The 16127-nt window shown below is 34.2% G+C and overlaps 1 protein-coding gene across 7 annotated transcripts in view; it reads left to right on the forward strand.

Annotated features, from left to right (window-relative positions):
- ulk4 (unc-51 like kinase 4) overlaps nt 1-2140 on the forward strand; it is a 102320-nt gene extending 100180 nt beyond the window's left edge. For all 7 annotated transcript variants that reach the window (XM_039806747.1, XM_039806750.1, XM_039806745.1 and 4 more), the window contains one exon: nt 1879-2140. In XM_039806747.1, the coding sequence (XP_039662681.1) occupies nt 1879-1911 (33 nt within the window). In that variant the 3' untranslated portion in view covers nt 1912-2140. The remainder of the gene's footprint in view (nt 1-1878) is intronic.
- Nucleotides 2141-16127: the final 13987 nt, after the last annotated feature.

Genomic DNA, 16127 nt, shown 5'->3' on the forward strand with positions numbered 1-16127 from the left:
ATACATAAATAAAAATCATAGTTCAGTATAACAATTAATACGAGAATAAAAATCCAAGAATAAAATATACAGTTCCGTATTAAAATTTAATACGAGATGAAATACAAGAATAAAATTCACTGTTCAGTATAAAAAATTAACGAAAAGCATCATCAAAAAGAAGGGTCTTCAGCCTTGATTTAAAAGAGCTGAGAGTTGGGGCGGACCTGCAGTTTTCTGGTAGTTTGTTCCAGATGTGTGGAGCATAAAAACGTAGGGGTTTACAGGGATTACAGACAGCCTGTAGGGTCTGAGCAGATTGGATGTTTTCACCAAGCCACAATATTTTAAATGTACTGTATGTATGTTTGTATATAATATTTATTTATTTTGGTTACGGTTCTCAAGTGTTACGATTTATTTTGAAATTTAAGGCAAGTAATACACTACTAGAGTATTAATACTGCACATTGTAATACATATTACTTAGGTGATTACTTATTATACATTCATGCCTTATGATATTTTTCATCATAAAAACTATTTCATGGCAATAACATAAATAGGAACACAAAAAAGGAACGGACTGGACTCAGTACCCGTTATTCATTCAGTCCACTCAGGACCAAGCTACTGTACATGAACACACCTGTTCCAGTGTTCTCGGCTTCCATATCTAGAAATTACCTTTGATTACTTTTATTGTCATCAACATACAAGGTTCCCCTAACAATTACCTTTGGCAGTTTGCACTTGTCATCACCCCTAACCATTCCCCACCCAGGTGCCTGCTCCCCAGCATCAATCTCATTTACAGGGCAGTCACGTTCATGAAGTCACAAGGCTTTTATTTTCAGAGCTAATGCTGACAGAAGTAGGTGAGGTCTTTGGTAGATTAATGACTTTCGAGAAGAAATAAAAGCCCCCCCCTTGGTCTTGGAATTTTATGACAACAGCTACATCTTAGCTGGTATGACAAGAGGCATAAACACTCAGCCACCTAATTTAATGAAACATGGAGTTAATGATGAAATCAGATAAAGTTGATCAATTCTGCATCTACTGTTTGGCTCAAGTTTATAATTTAGAACTAAGATATTACAAGTTTTACACATGAAGGCCAGCACTTATGATAGAGACTCCGGTTCTGGGTCACTGAGAACTTTGAACTGTGGGTTTCGGTGAAGTTTGCAGCTGCATTATGTTGGTCAGGCATAGTGAAACCAATTTCCAACAAATAACAATAATACAACTATAACCAGACAGCTGCACATCTACCAGTGTACCAGTGCTCAGAATATGCCAAAGCCCTGAAATGGTCAGGAATTCATATGTCACCGTGGATGTTCAGAATAACGGAGTTAGAAGCCAGAGATGACTTTTGTGCTCAGATTTCCAGTGCTTTTTAGTCTGCCCAACCCCTTCTTGATGTAAAAGTAGGTGGTTTGGCAGGCTAATACTGAAATGAATTCCATATTTGTTTTAGTCTGTAATTTTACTAGAGAAGATGAGTCAAAAGTAGGTGAGAGAAATATGGAGCCCCATCATAGGTGTAGAAAGACTTATTTTGTAGAAGCCATGAAAACTGTTTTTGAAGATTTTAAACTATATGTACAGTATGTGACATTGTTATTATTTGCACTTTGTTTGGACAATGTTTATGATATTTTTGCCTTTTATTATATTGAACAGTATAGTTAGATACAGACAGTAAACAAGAAAGGAGAGACAGGGGTATGACATACAACACAGGTCAATGGCTGGAATCAAATAATGGACGTGTAGTAATCAGGACGCCCTAATTTGCGCCTTTTTAAGGAAAATTTGTTTAGATTTAATGTCACTAGGTAAACAACACAATTGTGATACAATGAATAACTTATTTTGTCTCTGTTCCAGGTGTCCTGTCGATGTGGTTCCACTGGCTGTTGAAATCCTCCAGGTGATCTCTGGATCCTAAAAGCTTAAAATCATCAAACCTGAGGGCAAACCAGAATCATCCAATATGTAACCATTTCAGAACTTTAAAGATACTTATGATTGGTAGTCTGCTTTTTAGAATGTCTTTCTTTCTTCAGGTAACCTTTTTATGCATAATCAGCTAGAGTATTGTTCTTTTAAAATGTTGTCAGTTTTGGAATAAAATGTCTTTCAACGTTAATTATTTGTTTCTTGGTTCATCATTCGATATTGGACTAGATGTTTTGCTTTGTTTTGAACAAGTGCTGAGACAGGCTCCTAAAGCTTTGAGACCTAAGTGAATTTGACCATGTGGTATCTGAGCCCTCAGTTAGTATGCATAGTCATGCATACTCGAGTCGAGTGAATCTCATAAAATGTGCAAATTGGATCAATGACAGTAATAACTAGAAAATGCATTTCCTCCAGAAAATGCTTGTCAATGCTGAAAAGCTAAATTGCTAAAGCTAAACTGGATTGCTGACAAAGTTGCGTAAGAAGAAGTAGTGAGAATAGTTGGAAAAGTGGGAATGGTTTTAATTAGTATGAATATCATTGAAATGTTGAATAACACCAATAATGTATCAAACAAAAGTGGAATTTTTTTTTTTTTTTAAAGCTGTCGCTACACTGAACTGCTGGTTAAAATGTGTAAGAAGGTGAATTAGAAAAATGTGGAAAAATGGAAATGGTTCTAATTAATGACAATGTCTTAAACAAGCCGAATAATACCAGTATTTTATGAACGTTTTTGTAAAAGATGATGTGAAACTCTGGTTTTAATTAATGTTAATAATAATATTATATTATTATTAAATAAGTAAAAAAATAATTTACAAGTTGTATAAAACTAATGAATAAAAGATGTAAAACATTTTAAGGTTTGAATGTGGGAGTTCTAGGTTCAATTCCCACTGTGATACATGTGTCGCTGAGCAAGACGCTTAACCCATAGTTGCTCCAGAGGTGTGCGACTTCTAATAGCAATTGTAAGTCACTTTGGATAAAAGTCGAAAAAAGTGATAAAACAGTCATAGTGTAGTATGTCGAAAAAAGTGATAAAACAGTCATAGTATGTCAAAAAGTGTAAAAGAAAGGGCAGAGTTGGTGGCTGAGTGGTTAAGGTGATTGACAGTACAGTATGTTGAAAAAAAGTGATAAAAATGTATAGTATAGTATGTCGAAAAAAGTGATTAAACAGTCATAGTATTGTATGTCGAAAAAAGTGATAAAACAGTCACAGTATAGTATGTCAAAAAGTGTAACAGAAAGGGCAGAGTTGGTGGCTGAGTGGTTAAGGTGATTGACAGCTGATCCATTTTTCTTTGCACGCATGGGTTTGAATCCCATTCTCGTCAATTCAGGTATTCTGCTACAGTTGCATGTTAACAAGATAACTGGTTGCATTCAAATCAAATTACTCTCTTGTGTTGGAACATTATCAGTATATCATTTTATAAGTAATACTATAGTATGTCTAAAAAAGTGAGAAAAAACTCACAGTATAGTATGTATAAGGTGATTGACAGTACAGTATGTTGAAAAAAGTGATAAAAATGTCATAGTATAGTATGTCGAAAAAAGTGATAAAAAAAGCCATAGTATAGTATGTTGAAAAAAGTGATAAAACAGTCATAGTATGTCAAGACGTTTGGTAGAAAGGGCAGAGTTGGTGGCTGAGTGGTTAAGGTGATTGACAGCTGATCCATTGTGCTTCGCGTGCATGGGTTTGAATCCCATTCTTGTCAATTCAGGTATTCTGCTACAGTTGCATGTTAACAAGATAACTGGTTGCATTCAAATCAAATTACTCTCTTGTGTGTGTTTTCATTATCAGTTTCTCCCAGAGAAATGCTCACGTTGTTAAACACTTAGCATAGTATGTCAAAAAAAAGTGATAAAACAGTCATAGTATAGTATGTTGAAAAAAGTCATAGTATGTCGAAAAAAGTGATAAAAATGTCATAGTATAGTATGTCGAAAAAAGTCATACTATTTGAAAAAAGTGATAAAACAGTCATAGTATAGTACGTCAAAAAGTGTAGCAGAAAGGGCAGTATATCATTATATAAGTATAATATATAAGTATACATTTTATAAGTAATACTATAGTATGTCTAAAAAGTGATAAAAATGTCATAGTATAGTATGTCGAAAAAAGTGATTAAACAGTCATAGTATTGTATGTCGAAAAAAGTGATAAAAATGTCATAGTATAGTATGTCGAAAAAAGTGATAAAACAGTCATAGTATAGTATGTCGAAAAAAGTCATAGTGTTTGAAAAAAGTGATAAAACAGTCATAGTAGGTCAAAAAGTGTAGCAGAAAAAAGTGAGAAAAAACTCACAGTATAGTATGTCGAAAAAAGTGATAAAAAAGTCATAGAATAGTTTTTTGAAAAAAGTGAGAAAAAACTCTTAGTATAGTATGTCAAAAAGAGTGACAGACAGGGCAGAGTTGGTGGTTGAGTGGTTAAGGTGATTGACAGTACAGTATGTTGAAAAAAGTGATAAAAATGGCATAGTATAGTATGTCGAAAAAAGTGATAAAACAGTCATAGTATTGTATGTCGAAAAAAGTGATAAAAAAGCCATAGTATAGTATGTTGAAAAAAGTCATAGTATTTGAAAAATGTGATAAAACAGTCATAGTATGTCAAGAAGTTTGGTAGAAAGGGCAGAGTTGGTGGCTGAGTGGTTAAGGTGATTGACAGCTGATCCATTGTGCTTCGCGTGCATTGGTTTGAATCCCATTCTTGTCAATTCAGGTATTCTGCTACAGTTGCATGTTAACAAGATAACTGGTTGCATTCAAATCAAATTACTCTCTTGTGTGTGTTATCATTATCAGTTTCTCCCAGAGAAATGCTCACGTTATTAAACACTTAGCGTAGTATGTCGAAAAAAGTGATAAAACAGTCATAGTATAGTATGTCGAAAAAAGTCATAGTATTTGAAAAAAGTGATAAAACAGTCATAGTATAGTATGTCAAAAAGTGCAACAGAAAGGGCAGAGTTGGTGGCTGAGTGGTTAAGGTGATTGACAGCTGATCTATTCTTCTTTGCATGCATGGGTTTGAATCCCATTCTTGTCAATTCAGTTATTCTGCTACAGTTGCATGTTAACAAGATATTTGGTTGCATTCAAATCACTCTTCTTTGTGTGTGTGTGTGTGTGTGTGTGTGTGTGTGTGTGTGTGTGTGTGTGTGTGTGTGTGTGTGTGTGTGTGTGTGTTGGAACATTATCAGTTTCTCCCAGAGAAATGCTCACGTTATTGTTTTGGAATAGTAATCATAGTATAGTATGTCAAAAAAGTAATACTATAGTATGTCTAAAAAAGTGATAAAAAACTCTTAGTATAGTATGTCGAAAAGAGTGACAGACAGGGCAGAGTTGGTGGTTGAGTGGTTAAGGTGATTGACAATACAGTATGTTGAAAAAAGTGATAAAACAGTCATAGTATAGTATGTCGAAAAAAGTGATGAAATAGTCATAGTATAGTATGTCGAAAAAAGTGATAAAACAGTCATAGTATAGTATGTCTCTTAGTATAGTATGTCAAAAAGAGTGACAGACAGGGTAGAGTTGGTGGTTGAGTGGTTAAGGTGATTGACAATACAGTATGTTGAAAAAAGTGATAAAAATGTCATAGTATAGTATGTTGAAAAAAGTGATAAAACAGTCATAGTATTGTATGTCGAAAAAAGTGATAAAACAGTCATAGTATAGTATGTCGAAAAAAGTGATAAAACAGTCATAGTATAGTATGTCGAAAAAAGTGATAAAACAGTCATAGTATAGTATGTCTTTTAGTATAGTATGTCAAAAAGAGTGACAGACGGGGCAGAGTTGGTGGCTGAGTGGTTAAGGTGATTGACTGCTGATCCATTCTTCTTTGCACGCATGGGTTTGAATCCCATTCTTGTCAATTCAGGTATTCTGCTACAGTTGCATGTTAACAAGATAACTGGTTGCATTCAAATCAAATTACTCTCTTGTATGTGTTGGAACATTATCAGTATATCATTTTATAAGTAATACTATAGTATGTCTAAAAAAGTGAGAAAAATCTCACAGTATAGTATGTATAAGGTGATTGACAGTACAGTATGTTGAAAAAAGTGATAAAACAGTCATAGTATAGTATGGCGAAAAAAGTGATAAAACAGTCATATTATAGTATGTCAAAAAGTGTAACAGAAAGGGCAGAGTTGGTGGCGGGTGAATGGTTGGGTGATTGACAGCTGATCCATTCTTCTTTGCATGCATGGGTTTGAATCCCATTCTTGTCAATTCAGTTATTCTGCTACAGTTGCATGTTAACAAGATAACTTGCTGCATTTAAATCTCTCTCTTTGCAACATTGTTATCAGTTTCTCCCAGAGAAATGCTCATGTTATCATTGTTCTGGAATAGTATGTTAAACAAAATCATAGTCTAGTATGTAGAATAAGTCATAGTATAGTATATCAAAACAGGCATATTATAGTATGTGAAAAAAAGTGATAAAAATGTCATAGTATAGTATGTCGAAAAAAGTGATAAAAAAGTCATAGTAGAGTATGTCGAAAAAAGTCTAGTATGGTACGTCGAAAAACGTGATAAAAAAGTCATAGTGTAGTATGTCGAAAAAAGTCATAGTATAGTATGTAGAAAAAGTCATAGTATAGTACGTCAAGAAATTCATAGTACCTTAAATTCATTAAGCTGATCCGTTGTCCTTTACATGCATGGGTTCGAATCCCATCATCGTCAATTCAGTTATTAGTAATGTTATTAATTTCCCCCACAGAAATGCTCTTGTTTTTATTGTTTTAGTATAGTATGTTAAAAAAAAAGTGTAGTGTAGTACGTAGAAAAAGTTATTGTATAGTATGTCGAATAAAGTCATAAAAAGTCATTGTATAGTATGTCGAATAAAGTCATAAAAAGTCATAGCATATTATGTCAAAAAAAATAATAAAAAAGTCACACTTTAGTATGTTGAAAAAGTGATAAGAAAGTATAGTTTGTTAAAGAAAGTCTGGAAGAACATGAAAACTCCACACGAGAAGGTGTCTATTGAAATTTCCTACTTGGAGCAGTGCTATAGTCATAGTATAGGTACACGCCACAAAAAGTGATAAAAAGTCAAATTATGGTAAGTTGAAAAGTGATAAAAATGTCAAATTATAGTATGTTGAAAAAGTCATAGTATAATTTGTCAAAAAATCTATAAAAAGTCAGAGTATAGAATGTCAAAATAAGTCATAAAAACCGGACTGGGTTCGGACCAAAGGTCAGAGTCTGCAGTGTCTATTTGATGGTGCTAGATGTAGTAGTGCTAACCACTGAGACATAGTCATCATATTATTTCGGAAAAAAAAACACATAGTATAGTATGTCAAAAAGACATAAAAAAGTCATAGTATAGTATGTCAAAAAATCTATAAAAAGTCCTATAGACATAAAAAAGTCATAGTATAGTATGCCAAAAAAGTCTTAGTATCTCATGTTAAAAAAAAAAGTCATAGTATGTCAAAGAAAAGTGATAAAAGTCACAGTATAGTATGTCAAAAAAGTCATAGTACAGTCTGTCGAAAACGGTATCAAAATCATAGTATAGTATATTGAAAAAAGTCATAAAAAAATCTATAGTTTATCAAAAAAAGCATAGTATAGTATGTCGAAAAAAGTGAATGTTAAGTCATAGTATATAGTATGTTGAAAAATGTGATAACAAAGTCATAGTATGATGAAAAAAGTCATAGTATAATTTGTCGAAAAAAGTGATAAAACAGTCATAGTATAGTATGTCGAAAAAAGTGATAAAACAGTCATAGTATAGTATGTCGAAAAAAGTGATAAAACAGTCATAGTATAGTATGTCAAAAAGTGTAACAGAAAGGGCAGAGTTGGTGGCTGAGTGGTTAAGGTGATTGACAGCTGATCCATTTTTCTTTGCACGCATGGGTTTGAATCCCATTCTTGTCAATTCAGGTATTCTGCTACAGTTGCATGTTAACAAGATAACTGGTTGCATTCAAATCAAATTACTCTCTTGTATGTGTTGGAACATTATCAGTATATCATTTTATAAGTAATACTATAGTATGTCTAAAAAAGTGAGAAAAATCTCACAGTATAGTATGTATAAGGTGATTGACAGTACAGTATGTTGAAAAAAGTGATAAAACAGTCATAGTATAGTATGTCGAAAAAAGTGATAAAACAGTCATATTATAGTATGTCAAAAAGTGTAACAGAAAGGGCAGAGTTGGTGGCTGAGTGGTTAAGGTGATTGACAGCTGATCCATTCTTCTTTGCATGCATGGGTTTGAATCCCATTCTTGTCAATTCAGTTATTCTGCTACAGTTGCATGTTAACAAGATAACTTGCTGCATTTAAATCTCTCTCTTTGCAACATTGTTATCAGTTTCTCCCAGAGAAATGCTCATGTTATCATTGTTCTGGAATAGTATGTTAAACAAAATCATAGTCTAGTATGTAGAATAAGTCATAGTATAGTATATCAAAACAGGCATATTATAGTATGTGAAAAAAAGTGATAAAAATGTCATAGTATAGTATGTCGAAAAAAGTGATAAAAAAGTCATAGTAGAGTATGTCGAAAAAAGTCTAGTATGGTACGTCGAAAAACGTGATAAAAAAGTCATAGTGTAGTATGTCAAAAAGTCATAGTATAGTATGTAGAAATCAGTATAGTACGCCAAGAAATTCATAGTACCTTAAATTCATTAAGCTGATCCGTTGTCCTTTACATGCATGGGTTCGAATCCCATCATCACAATTCAGTTATTAGTAATGTTATTAATTTCCCCCACAGAAATGCTCTTGTTTTTATTGTTTTAGTATAGTATGTTAAAAAAAAAGTGTAGTGTAGTACGTAGAAAAAGTTATTGTATAGTATGTCGAATAAAGTCATAAAAAGTCATTGTATAGTATGTCGAATAAAGTCATAAAAAGTCATAGCATATTATGTCAAAAAAAATAATAAAAAAGTCACACTTTAGTATGTTGAAAAAGTGATAAGAAAGTATAGTTTGTTAAAGAAAGTCTGGAAGAACATGAAAACTCCACACGAGAAGGTGTCTATTGAAATTTCCTACTTGGAGCAGTGCTATAGTCATAGTATAGTACGTCGAAAAAAAGTGATAAAAAAGTCAAATTATGGTATGTTGAAAAAAGTGATAAAAATGTCAAATTATAGTATGTTGAAAAAAGTCATAGTATAATTTGTCAAAAAATCTATAAAAAGTCAGAGTATAGAATGTCAAAATAAGTCATAAAAACCGGACTGGGTTCGGACCAAAGGTCAGAGTCTGCAGTGTCTATTTGATGGTGCTAGATGGAGTAGTGCTAACCACTGAGACATAGTCATCATATTATTTCGAGAAAAAAAACACATAGTATAGTATGTCAAAAAGACATAAAAAAGTCATAGTATAGTATGTCAAAAAATCTATAAAAAGTCCTATAGACATAAAAAAGTCATAGTATAGTATGCCAAAAAAGTCTTAGTATCTCATGTTAAAAAAAAAAGTCATAGTATGTCAAAGAAAAGTGATAAAAGTCACAGTATAGTATGTCAAAAAAGTCATAGTACAGTCTGTCGAAAACGGTATCAAAATCATAGTATAGTATATTGAAAAAAGTCATAAAAAAATCTATAGTTTATCAAAAAAAGCATAGTATAGTATGTCGAAAAAAGTGAATGTTAAGTCATAGTATATAGTATGTTGAAAAATGTGATAACAAAGTCATAGTATGATGAAAAAAGTCATAGTATAATTTGTCGAAAAAAGTGATAAAACAGTCATAGTATAGTAAGTCGATAGAAGCCATTAAAAAGCAGTGTTGTATAAAGTACTAGAAAGCAATACTTGAGTAAAAGTACAAGTATCGTACTAGAAAAAGACTTCGGTAGAAGTGAAAGTTACCTTTTAGAATATTACTTAAGTAAAAGTCTTAAAGTATCTGATATATACTGTACTTAAGTATCAAAAGTAATTTTCTGATATTTAATGTACTTAAGTATCAAAAGTAAAAGTAAAAGTTGTTTTTTTTAAAAGCAAGCTGTTAGAACTTTTATTGTGGCTTTCTTATAGTAAAGCATAAAGCATATTCAAGGACTTTTCAGACACAATTCTCTTAAGTTCAAAGAACAAACAGCATATGTTTAGAGCTGACATCAATGTACAGAAACATTTCTTGCAACACGGGTGTATGACGTTATCTTCACCACTACCCTGTTCACCGAGTTCACCACTATTGTCGGGGTGGTCGCAGGGCTCAACATAAAAAAAAATCCCCACTGGCCCCCGGGGGCCAGTAGATCAGAGTTTTGCTGGCCCCTTCTACATTTTTACTGGCCCTGAAAGAAATATCATAGGTGTGATTGGAAAAGGACCAAAAAGCAGGAAAAAAGCTAGCCACTGCCACTGGATGTTGTGCCATTAGCAGCAAAGCTAGACCAGGGGTCATCAACTACATTCAAATAAAGCAAATAAAATTATACCTAATACGCATCATTTTGTCATCTTGATATTTTCACTTTCTTACTAAATTAATGCTATATTTTTTACATTAGTAAAGCAAACCCCTAAAAACATGGAAAATCCATAATGATAACTAGATAGGCTACTTAACTAGAAAATGATCTCAGATTAGTCCTGTATGCCTAATTTGAAATAAGACGATTCTGTTGCTAAATAATACAACTGGCAACATCGTCAACAATGAAGAACGCGTCATTCACGTGCATATTAAGTAGCCACGTGTATTTGTTTTGGTCTTAAAATACATCCATAGGTTTACCGCTCCAGCGAGAGGATGGCTCGTTTAGAAATCAGCTACGTTTACAATAGTTTGTCCAAAGTTCAAGATTGGTTGCAAATTAAGACAAACAGTCAGACTACAAACTGACATCTTTCATTTTAGCTCGTTTGTAAAGTCGCTGTTTGCAGAGTAGAGCTGTGTTTGCACAGCGCGGTGGACGAGAGTGGGCAGCGCAGACAGAGCAGACTGAGATATGGTTTCTACGTGTTTCTGCCGGTAGAACAGGTACGTGGGTTATTGATAAGTATTGACTCTTTAATCATGGAGGTTTTATTGTAGGCTATCTACTTACAGTAACGAGTGTAGCGTTCATCTGCGCCATCAGCGGTAAATAATCCTCGGTAACGTTTCCAGTCAGTAGGCTACATGTGCTGCGTGAAGTAAGGCACACACCAGTGACTGTGGCTGCAACCAGCCCGACATACGTATTTACTGGCCCCCGGGCCCCGTGGTCTACGATAACGGGAGGTCCTCCAGTAGGTGCTCCAGTAGGTGCTCATGCTTCCATGGCGGTTTGCAACAAACAAGCGCTGAAATAGAGCGCGCGGTGTGCGGAGCGTGCGTAATGCAATCTAGGAGCAGTGATTCGCCAAACGTCCCTTATTGCAGTCGCACACATTTCTTCTAATTTTATTTTTTAGTAACGAGTAACGAAGATGCTTAGTGGAAATATAACGGAGTAAAAGTATACATTTTATCTAGGAAATGTAGTGGAGTAAAAGTGAAAGTTGACATAAATTTAAATAGCGAAGTAAAGTACAGATACGTGAAATTTCTACTTAAGTACAGTAACGAAGTATTTGTACTCCGTTACATTACAACACTGTTAAAAAGTCATATTACAGTATGTCAAAAAAAAGTCAACAGTATAGTATGTCGAAAAAAGTCATAGCATACTATGTTGAAATAAGAGATAAAAAGTCATAGTATACTATGTTGAAATAAGAGATAAAAAAGTCATAGTATAGTAAGCTGAAAAAAGCATAGTAGGCTATAGTATGTTGAAAAAGTGATAAAAAAAAGTCATAGCATAGTATGTCAAAGAAAGTCTGGAAGAACATGCAAACTCCACACAAGAAGGCCCAGCCCAGACTGGGGATTGGACTCTGCAGTGCCTACTTGCTGGAGCTAGTTGGAGCAGTGCAAACCACTGAGTCACCATGCCACCAAATAGCGTTTGTTGAAAACAGTCATAGCATAGTATGTTGAAGAAAGTCATTAAAAAGTCATAGCAAGGTATGTCGGAAAAAAACTGAACACAAAATGGGCCGGACGGGATGGAACCAAGGGTCAGAGTCAGCAGTTCCTACTTGATGGTGCTAGTTGGAGCAGTGCTGACCACTGATCCATCGTTATTGTATGGTATGTTAAAAAAAGTCATGGTATAGAATGTAAAAAAGTCATAGTATATTGGAAAAAGTCATAGTATAGTATGTCGAAAAAAGGGATAAAAAGTCATAGTATGGTATGACGAAAAAAGTCATAAAGACAAAGAAAGTCTGGAAGAACATGCAAAACTACACCAAAAGTCTAAGTCACACATCAGTCTAATACCCACCCATCAGAAATGCAGAAAAAGCTAAAAGGAGCACTAAACTTAAACAGTGATAACACAAAAACTGTGAAAGATATTTTTCCTTTATGCAATCACACACTGAAATGCAGAGATGGGAAGTAACGAAGTACAAATACTTTGTTACTGTACTCAAGTAGATTTTTCTGATATTTTTACTTTTACTCCTTACATTTTTTACACCAATATCAATACTTTCTTCTCCTTACATTCTACAAAATTGTCTCGTTACTTTAGTTTAAAATAATTTCAGTGGAGTTAGTTGTAACTCTAAATGTATGGGGAACTTCTTAATTATCTGTTTAGTAATTCATATTTTATCGTTTATTTTCTTTCCAGAAGCCATATTTGAGCACACACACATACATGTAGATTCCTTTAAATGTTAATGGGAAGATTAAAAAAAGAGAAACTGTATCTGTGAATTCTCACAGAATCACACCTGAATTCATATCATATGTGTGATGTTTTAGGCCTATTGGCAGACATCCATTTAAAATGTAGCCAATGGCATATAAAGAGCCTTTTTTCCATGTCCACTGAAGTTAACATTTGTGTGGTCCAGATAGCTTTGCATAAAAAAAATGGTGGTCATTTGCAAGGCTGCTTTTACTTTTATACTTTAAGTAAATTTCCAAGCCTGTACTTTCTTACTTTTACTTGAGTAAATAAGTTAAATCAGTACTTCTACTTTTACCAGAGTATTTTTTAACACAAGTATCTGTACTTCTACTTGAGTACGGGAAGGTTTAAGACAGGTAATTCTCTAAAGACTGGGCTGATGTTAGAGTTCCCCGAAATCACAACTGTGTATCTGTTCTAGAAATATAGTACTTTTATTTCAGTCATCTTGATCCCAGGTATATCAGGGGTCTACCATTAGTCCCAATTGGTTTAACTTGGATGCACACACAGCCACCAGTTGCAGTTGCATTTAGTTCTTTACTCCAGGTTCTTGTTTTATATGCAAATCTTACTAAGCTCACTAAAGCTGCAGCAAACACAGCTGTCATTCAGTTGTGTAATATCATCCACCAAGTTATACCAACTGCAATTTGACAAATTCTCATGAGGAAGATAGTGAACTGAACTGGCTTGCCCAAACTGCATGGCCTCTGTAGGTGTATGTGGACATTTGTTTTCAGTTTGATAGTTTTCTCACCTTGCTACCTAGCCATCATTTGAGGTGTTAAACTGAAGGTCACACGTGTGTCGCGTCATCAGTTACCTTTGCGGTCTGAGGACTGTTCAGCACATGACCACTGCTGTCCGAATTCTGCATTCTTAGCAGAGAATTGAAGTTTAGTTTAACAAACCTGCCTTTACCTTTTTTTGTGGTTTACTTGGTCTGGCAACCAGACGACCCAGTTAGAATCATAATTTTATTTGTACCATGTCCTATAGTCTTTTCTTTAGAAGGCTTTGGGATACAGTGAAAAGCTGAAGACTAAAATGGTTACCACATTTTTACCACTTGCTGTGTTAACTTGTGTCCTCGTTGATTCAAAGTTTCGGTGAAATGAGACGTGGAGGCATCCAGGTGAAATGACAGTCCATTTTATTGTTTCAGAACACAGCAGGCTACAGCAACCAGCTCCTCCCACTACCCCACCCATTAGTAACAGACCAATTGGAGCCCTCCTCCCCCCCCAACCTTCCACAGCCACACCCATCCAGCTAGGTCAGCTACACCCCCCTTTGGAACAGCTGGTCCATTCTTCTTTGCACGAATGGGTTTTATGGGTTTGAATCCTATTCTTGTCAATTCAGGTATTCTGCTACAGTTGTCAAAAAGTCATAGTATTTGAAAAAAGTGATAAAACAGTCATAGTATAGTATGTCAAAAAAAGTGATAAAACAGTCATAGTATAGTATGTCGAAAAAAGTGATAAAACAGTCATAGTATAGTATGTCGAAAAAAGTGATAAAACAGTCATAGTATACTATGTCGAAAAAAGTCATAGTATTTGAAAAAAGTGATAAAACAGTCATAGTATGTCAAGAAGTGTAGCAGAAAGGGCAGAGTTGGTGGCTGAGTGGTTAAGGTGAGTGACAGCTGATCTATTCTTCTTTGCACGAATGGGTTTTATGGGTTTGAATCCCATTCTTGTCAATTCAGTTATTCTGCTACAGTTGCATGTTAACAAGATAACTGGTTGCATTCAAATCAAATTACTCTCTTGTGTGTGTTGGAACATTATCAGTATATCATTTTATAAGTAATACTATAGTATGTCTAAAAAAGTGAGAAAACAGTCATAGTGTAGTATGCCGAAAAAAGTGATAAAACAGTCATAATATGTCAAAAAGTGTAAAAGAAAGGGCAGAGTTGGTGGCTGAGTGGTTAAGGTGATTGACAGTACAGTATGTTGAAAAAAATGATAAAAATGTCATAGTATAGTATGTCGAAAAAAGTGATTAAACAGTCATAGTATTGTATGTCGAAAAAGTGATAAAACAGTCATAGTATAGTATGTCGAAAAAAGTGATAAAACAGTCATAGTATAGTATGTCGAAAAAAGTCATAGTATGTCGAAAAAAGTGATAAAACAGTCATAGTATAGTATGTCGAAAAAAGTGATAAAACAGTCATAGTATAGTATGTCGAAAAAAGTGATAAAATAGTCATAGTATACTATGTCTCTTAGTACAGTATGTCAAAAAGAGTGACAGACAGGGCAGGGTGGAAGGTGAGACAGTACAGTAAGGCCTAAAAAGTGATAAAAAAGCCATAGTATAGTATGTCGAAAAAAGTGATGAAACAGTCATAGTATTGTATGTCAAAAAGTGTAACAGGCAGGGCAGAGTTGGTGGCTGAGTGGTTAAGGTGATTGACGGCTGATCCATTCTTCTTTGCACGCATGGGTTTGAATCCCATTCTCGTCAATTCAGTTATTCTGCTACAGTTGCATGTTAACAAGATAACTGGTTGCATTCAAATCAAATTACTCTCTTGTGTGTGTTGGAACATTATCAGTATATCATTTTATAAGTAATACTTTAGTATGTCTAAAAAAGTGAGAAAAATCTCACAGTATAGTATGTATAAGGTGATTGACAGTACAGTATGTTGAAAAAAGTGATAAAACAGTCATAGTATAGTATGTCGAAAAAAGTGATAAAAAAGCCATAGTATAGTATGTCGAAAAAAGTGATAAAACAGTCATAGTATAGTATGTCTCTTAGTATAGTATGTCAAAAAGAGTGACAGACGGGGCAGAGTTGGTGGTTGAGTGGTTAAGGTGATTGACAGTACAGTATGTCGAAAAAAGTGATAAAAAAGCCATAGTATAGTATGTCGAAAAAAGTGATGAAACAGTCATAGTATTGTATGTCAAAAAGTGTAACAGAAAGGACAGAGTTGGTGGCTGAGTGGTTAAGGTGATTGACAGCTGATCTATTCTTCTTTGCATGCATGGGTTTGAATCCCATTCTCGTCAATTCAGTTATTCTGCTACAGTTGCATGTTAACAAGATAACTGGTTGCATTCAAAACACTCTCTTTGTGTGTGTGTGTGTGTGTGTGTGTGTGTGTGTGTGTGTGTGTGTGTGTGTGTGTGTGTGTGCGTGTGTGCGTGTGTGTGTTGGAACATTATCAGTTTCTCCCAGCGAAATGCTCACGTTATTGTTTTGGAATAGTAATCATAGTATAGTATGTCAAAAAAGTGACAAAAAACTCACAGTATAGAATGTCGAAAAAGTGATAAAACAGTCATAGTATAGTATGTCGAAAAAAGTCATAGTATGTTGAAAAAAGTGACAAAATAGTTATAGTTA

This window comes from Perca fluviatilis, chromosome 7 (genome assembly GCF_010015445.1).
Source record: "Perca fluviatilis chromosome 7, GENO_Pfluv_1.0, whole genome shotgun sequence".
Lineage (NCBI taxonomy): Eukaryota > Metazoa > Chordata > Actinopteri > Perciformes > Percidae > Perca > Perca fluviatilis.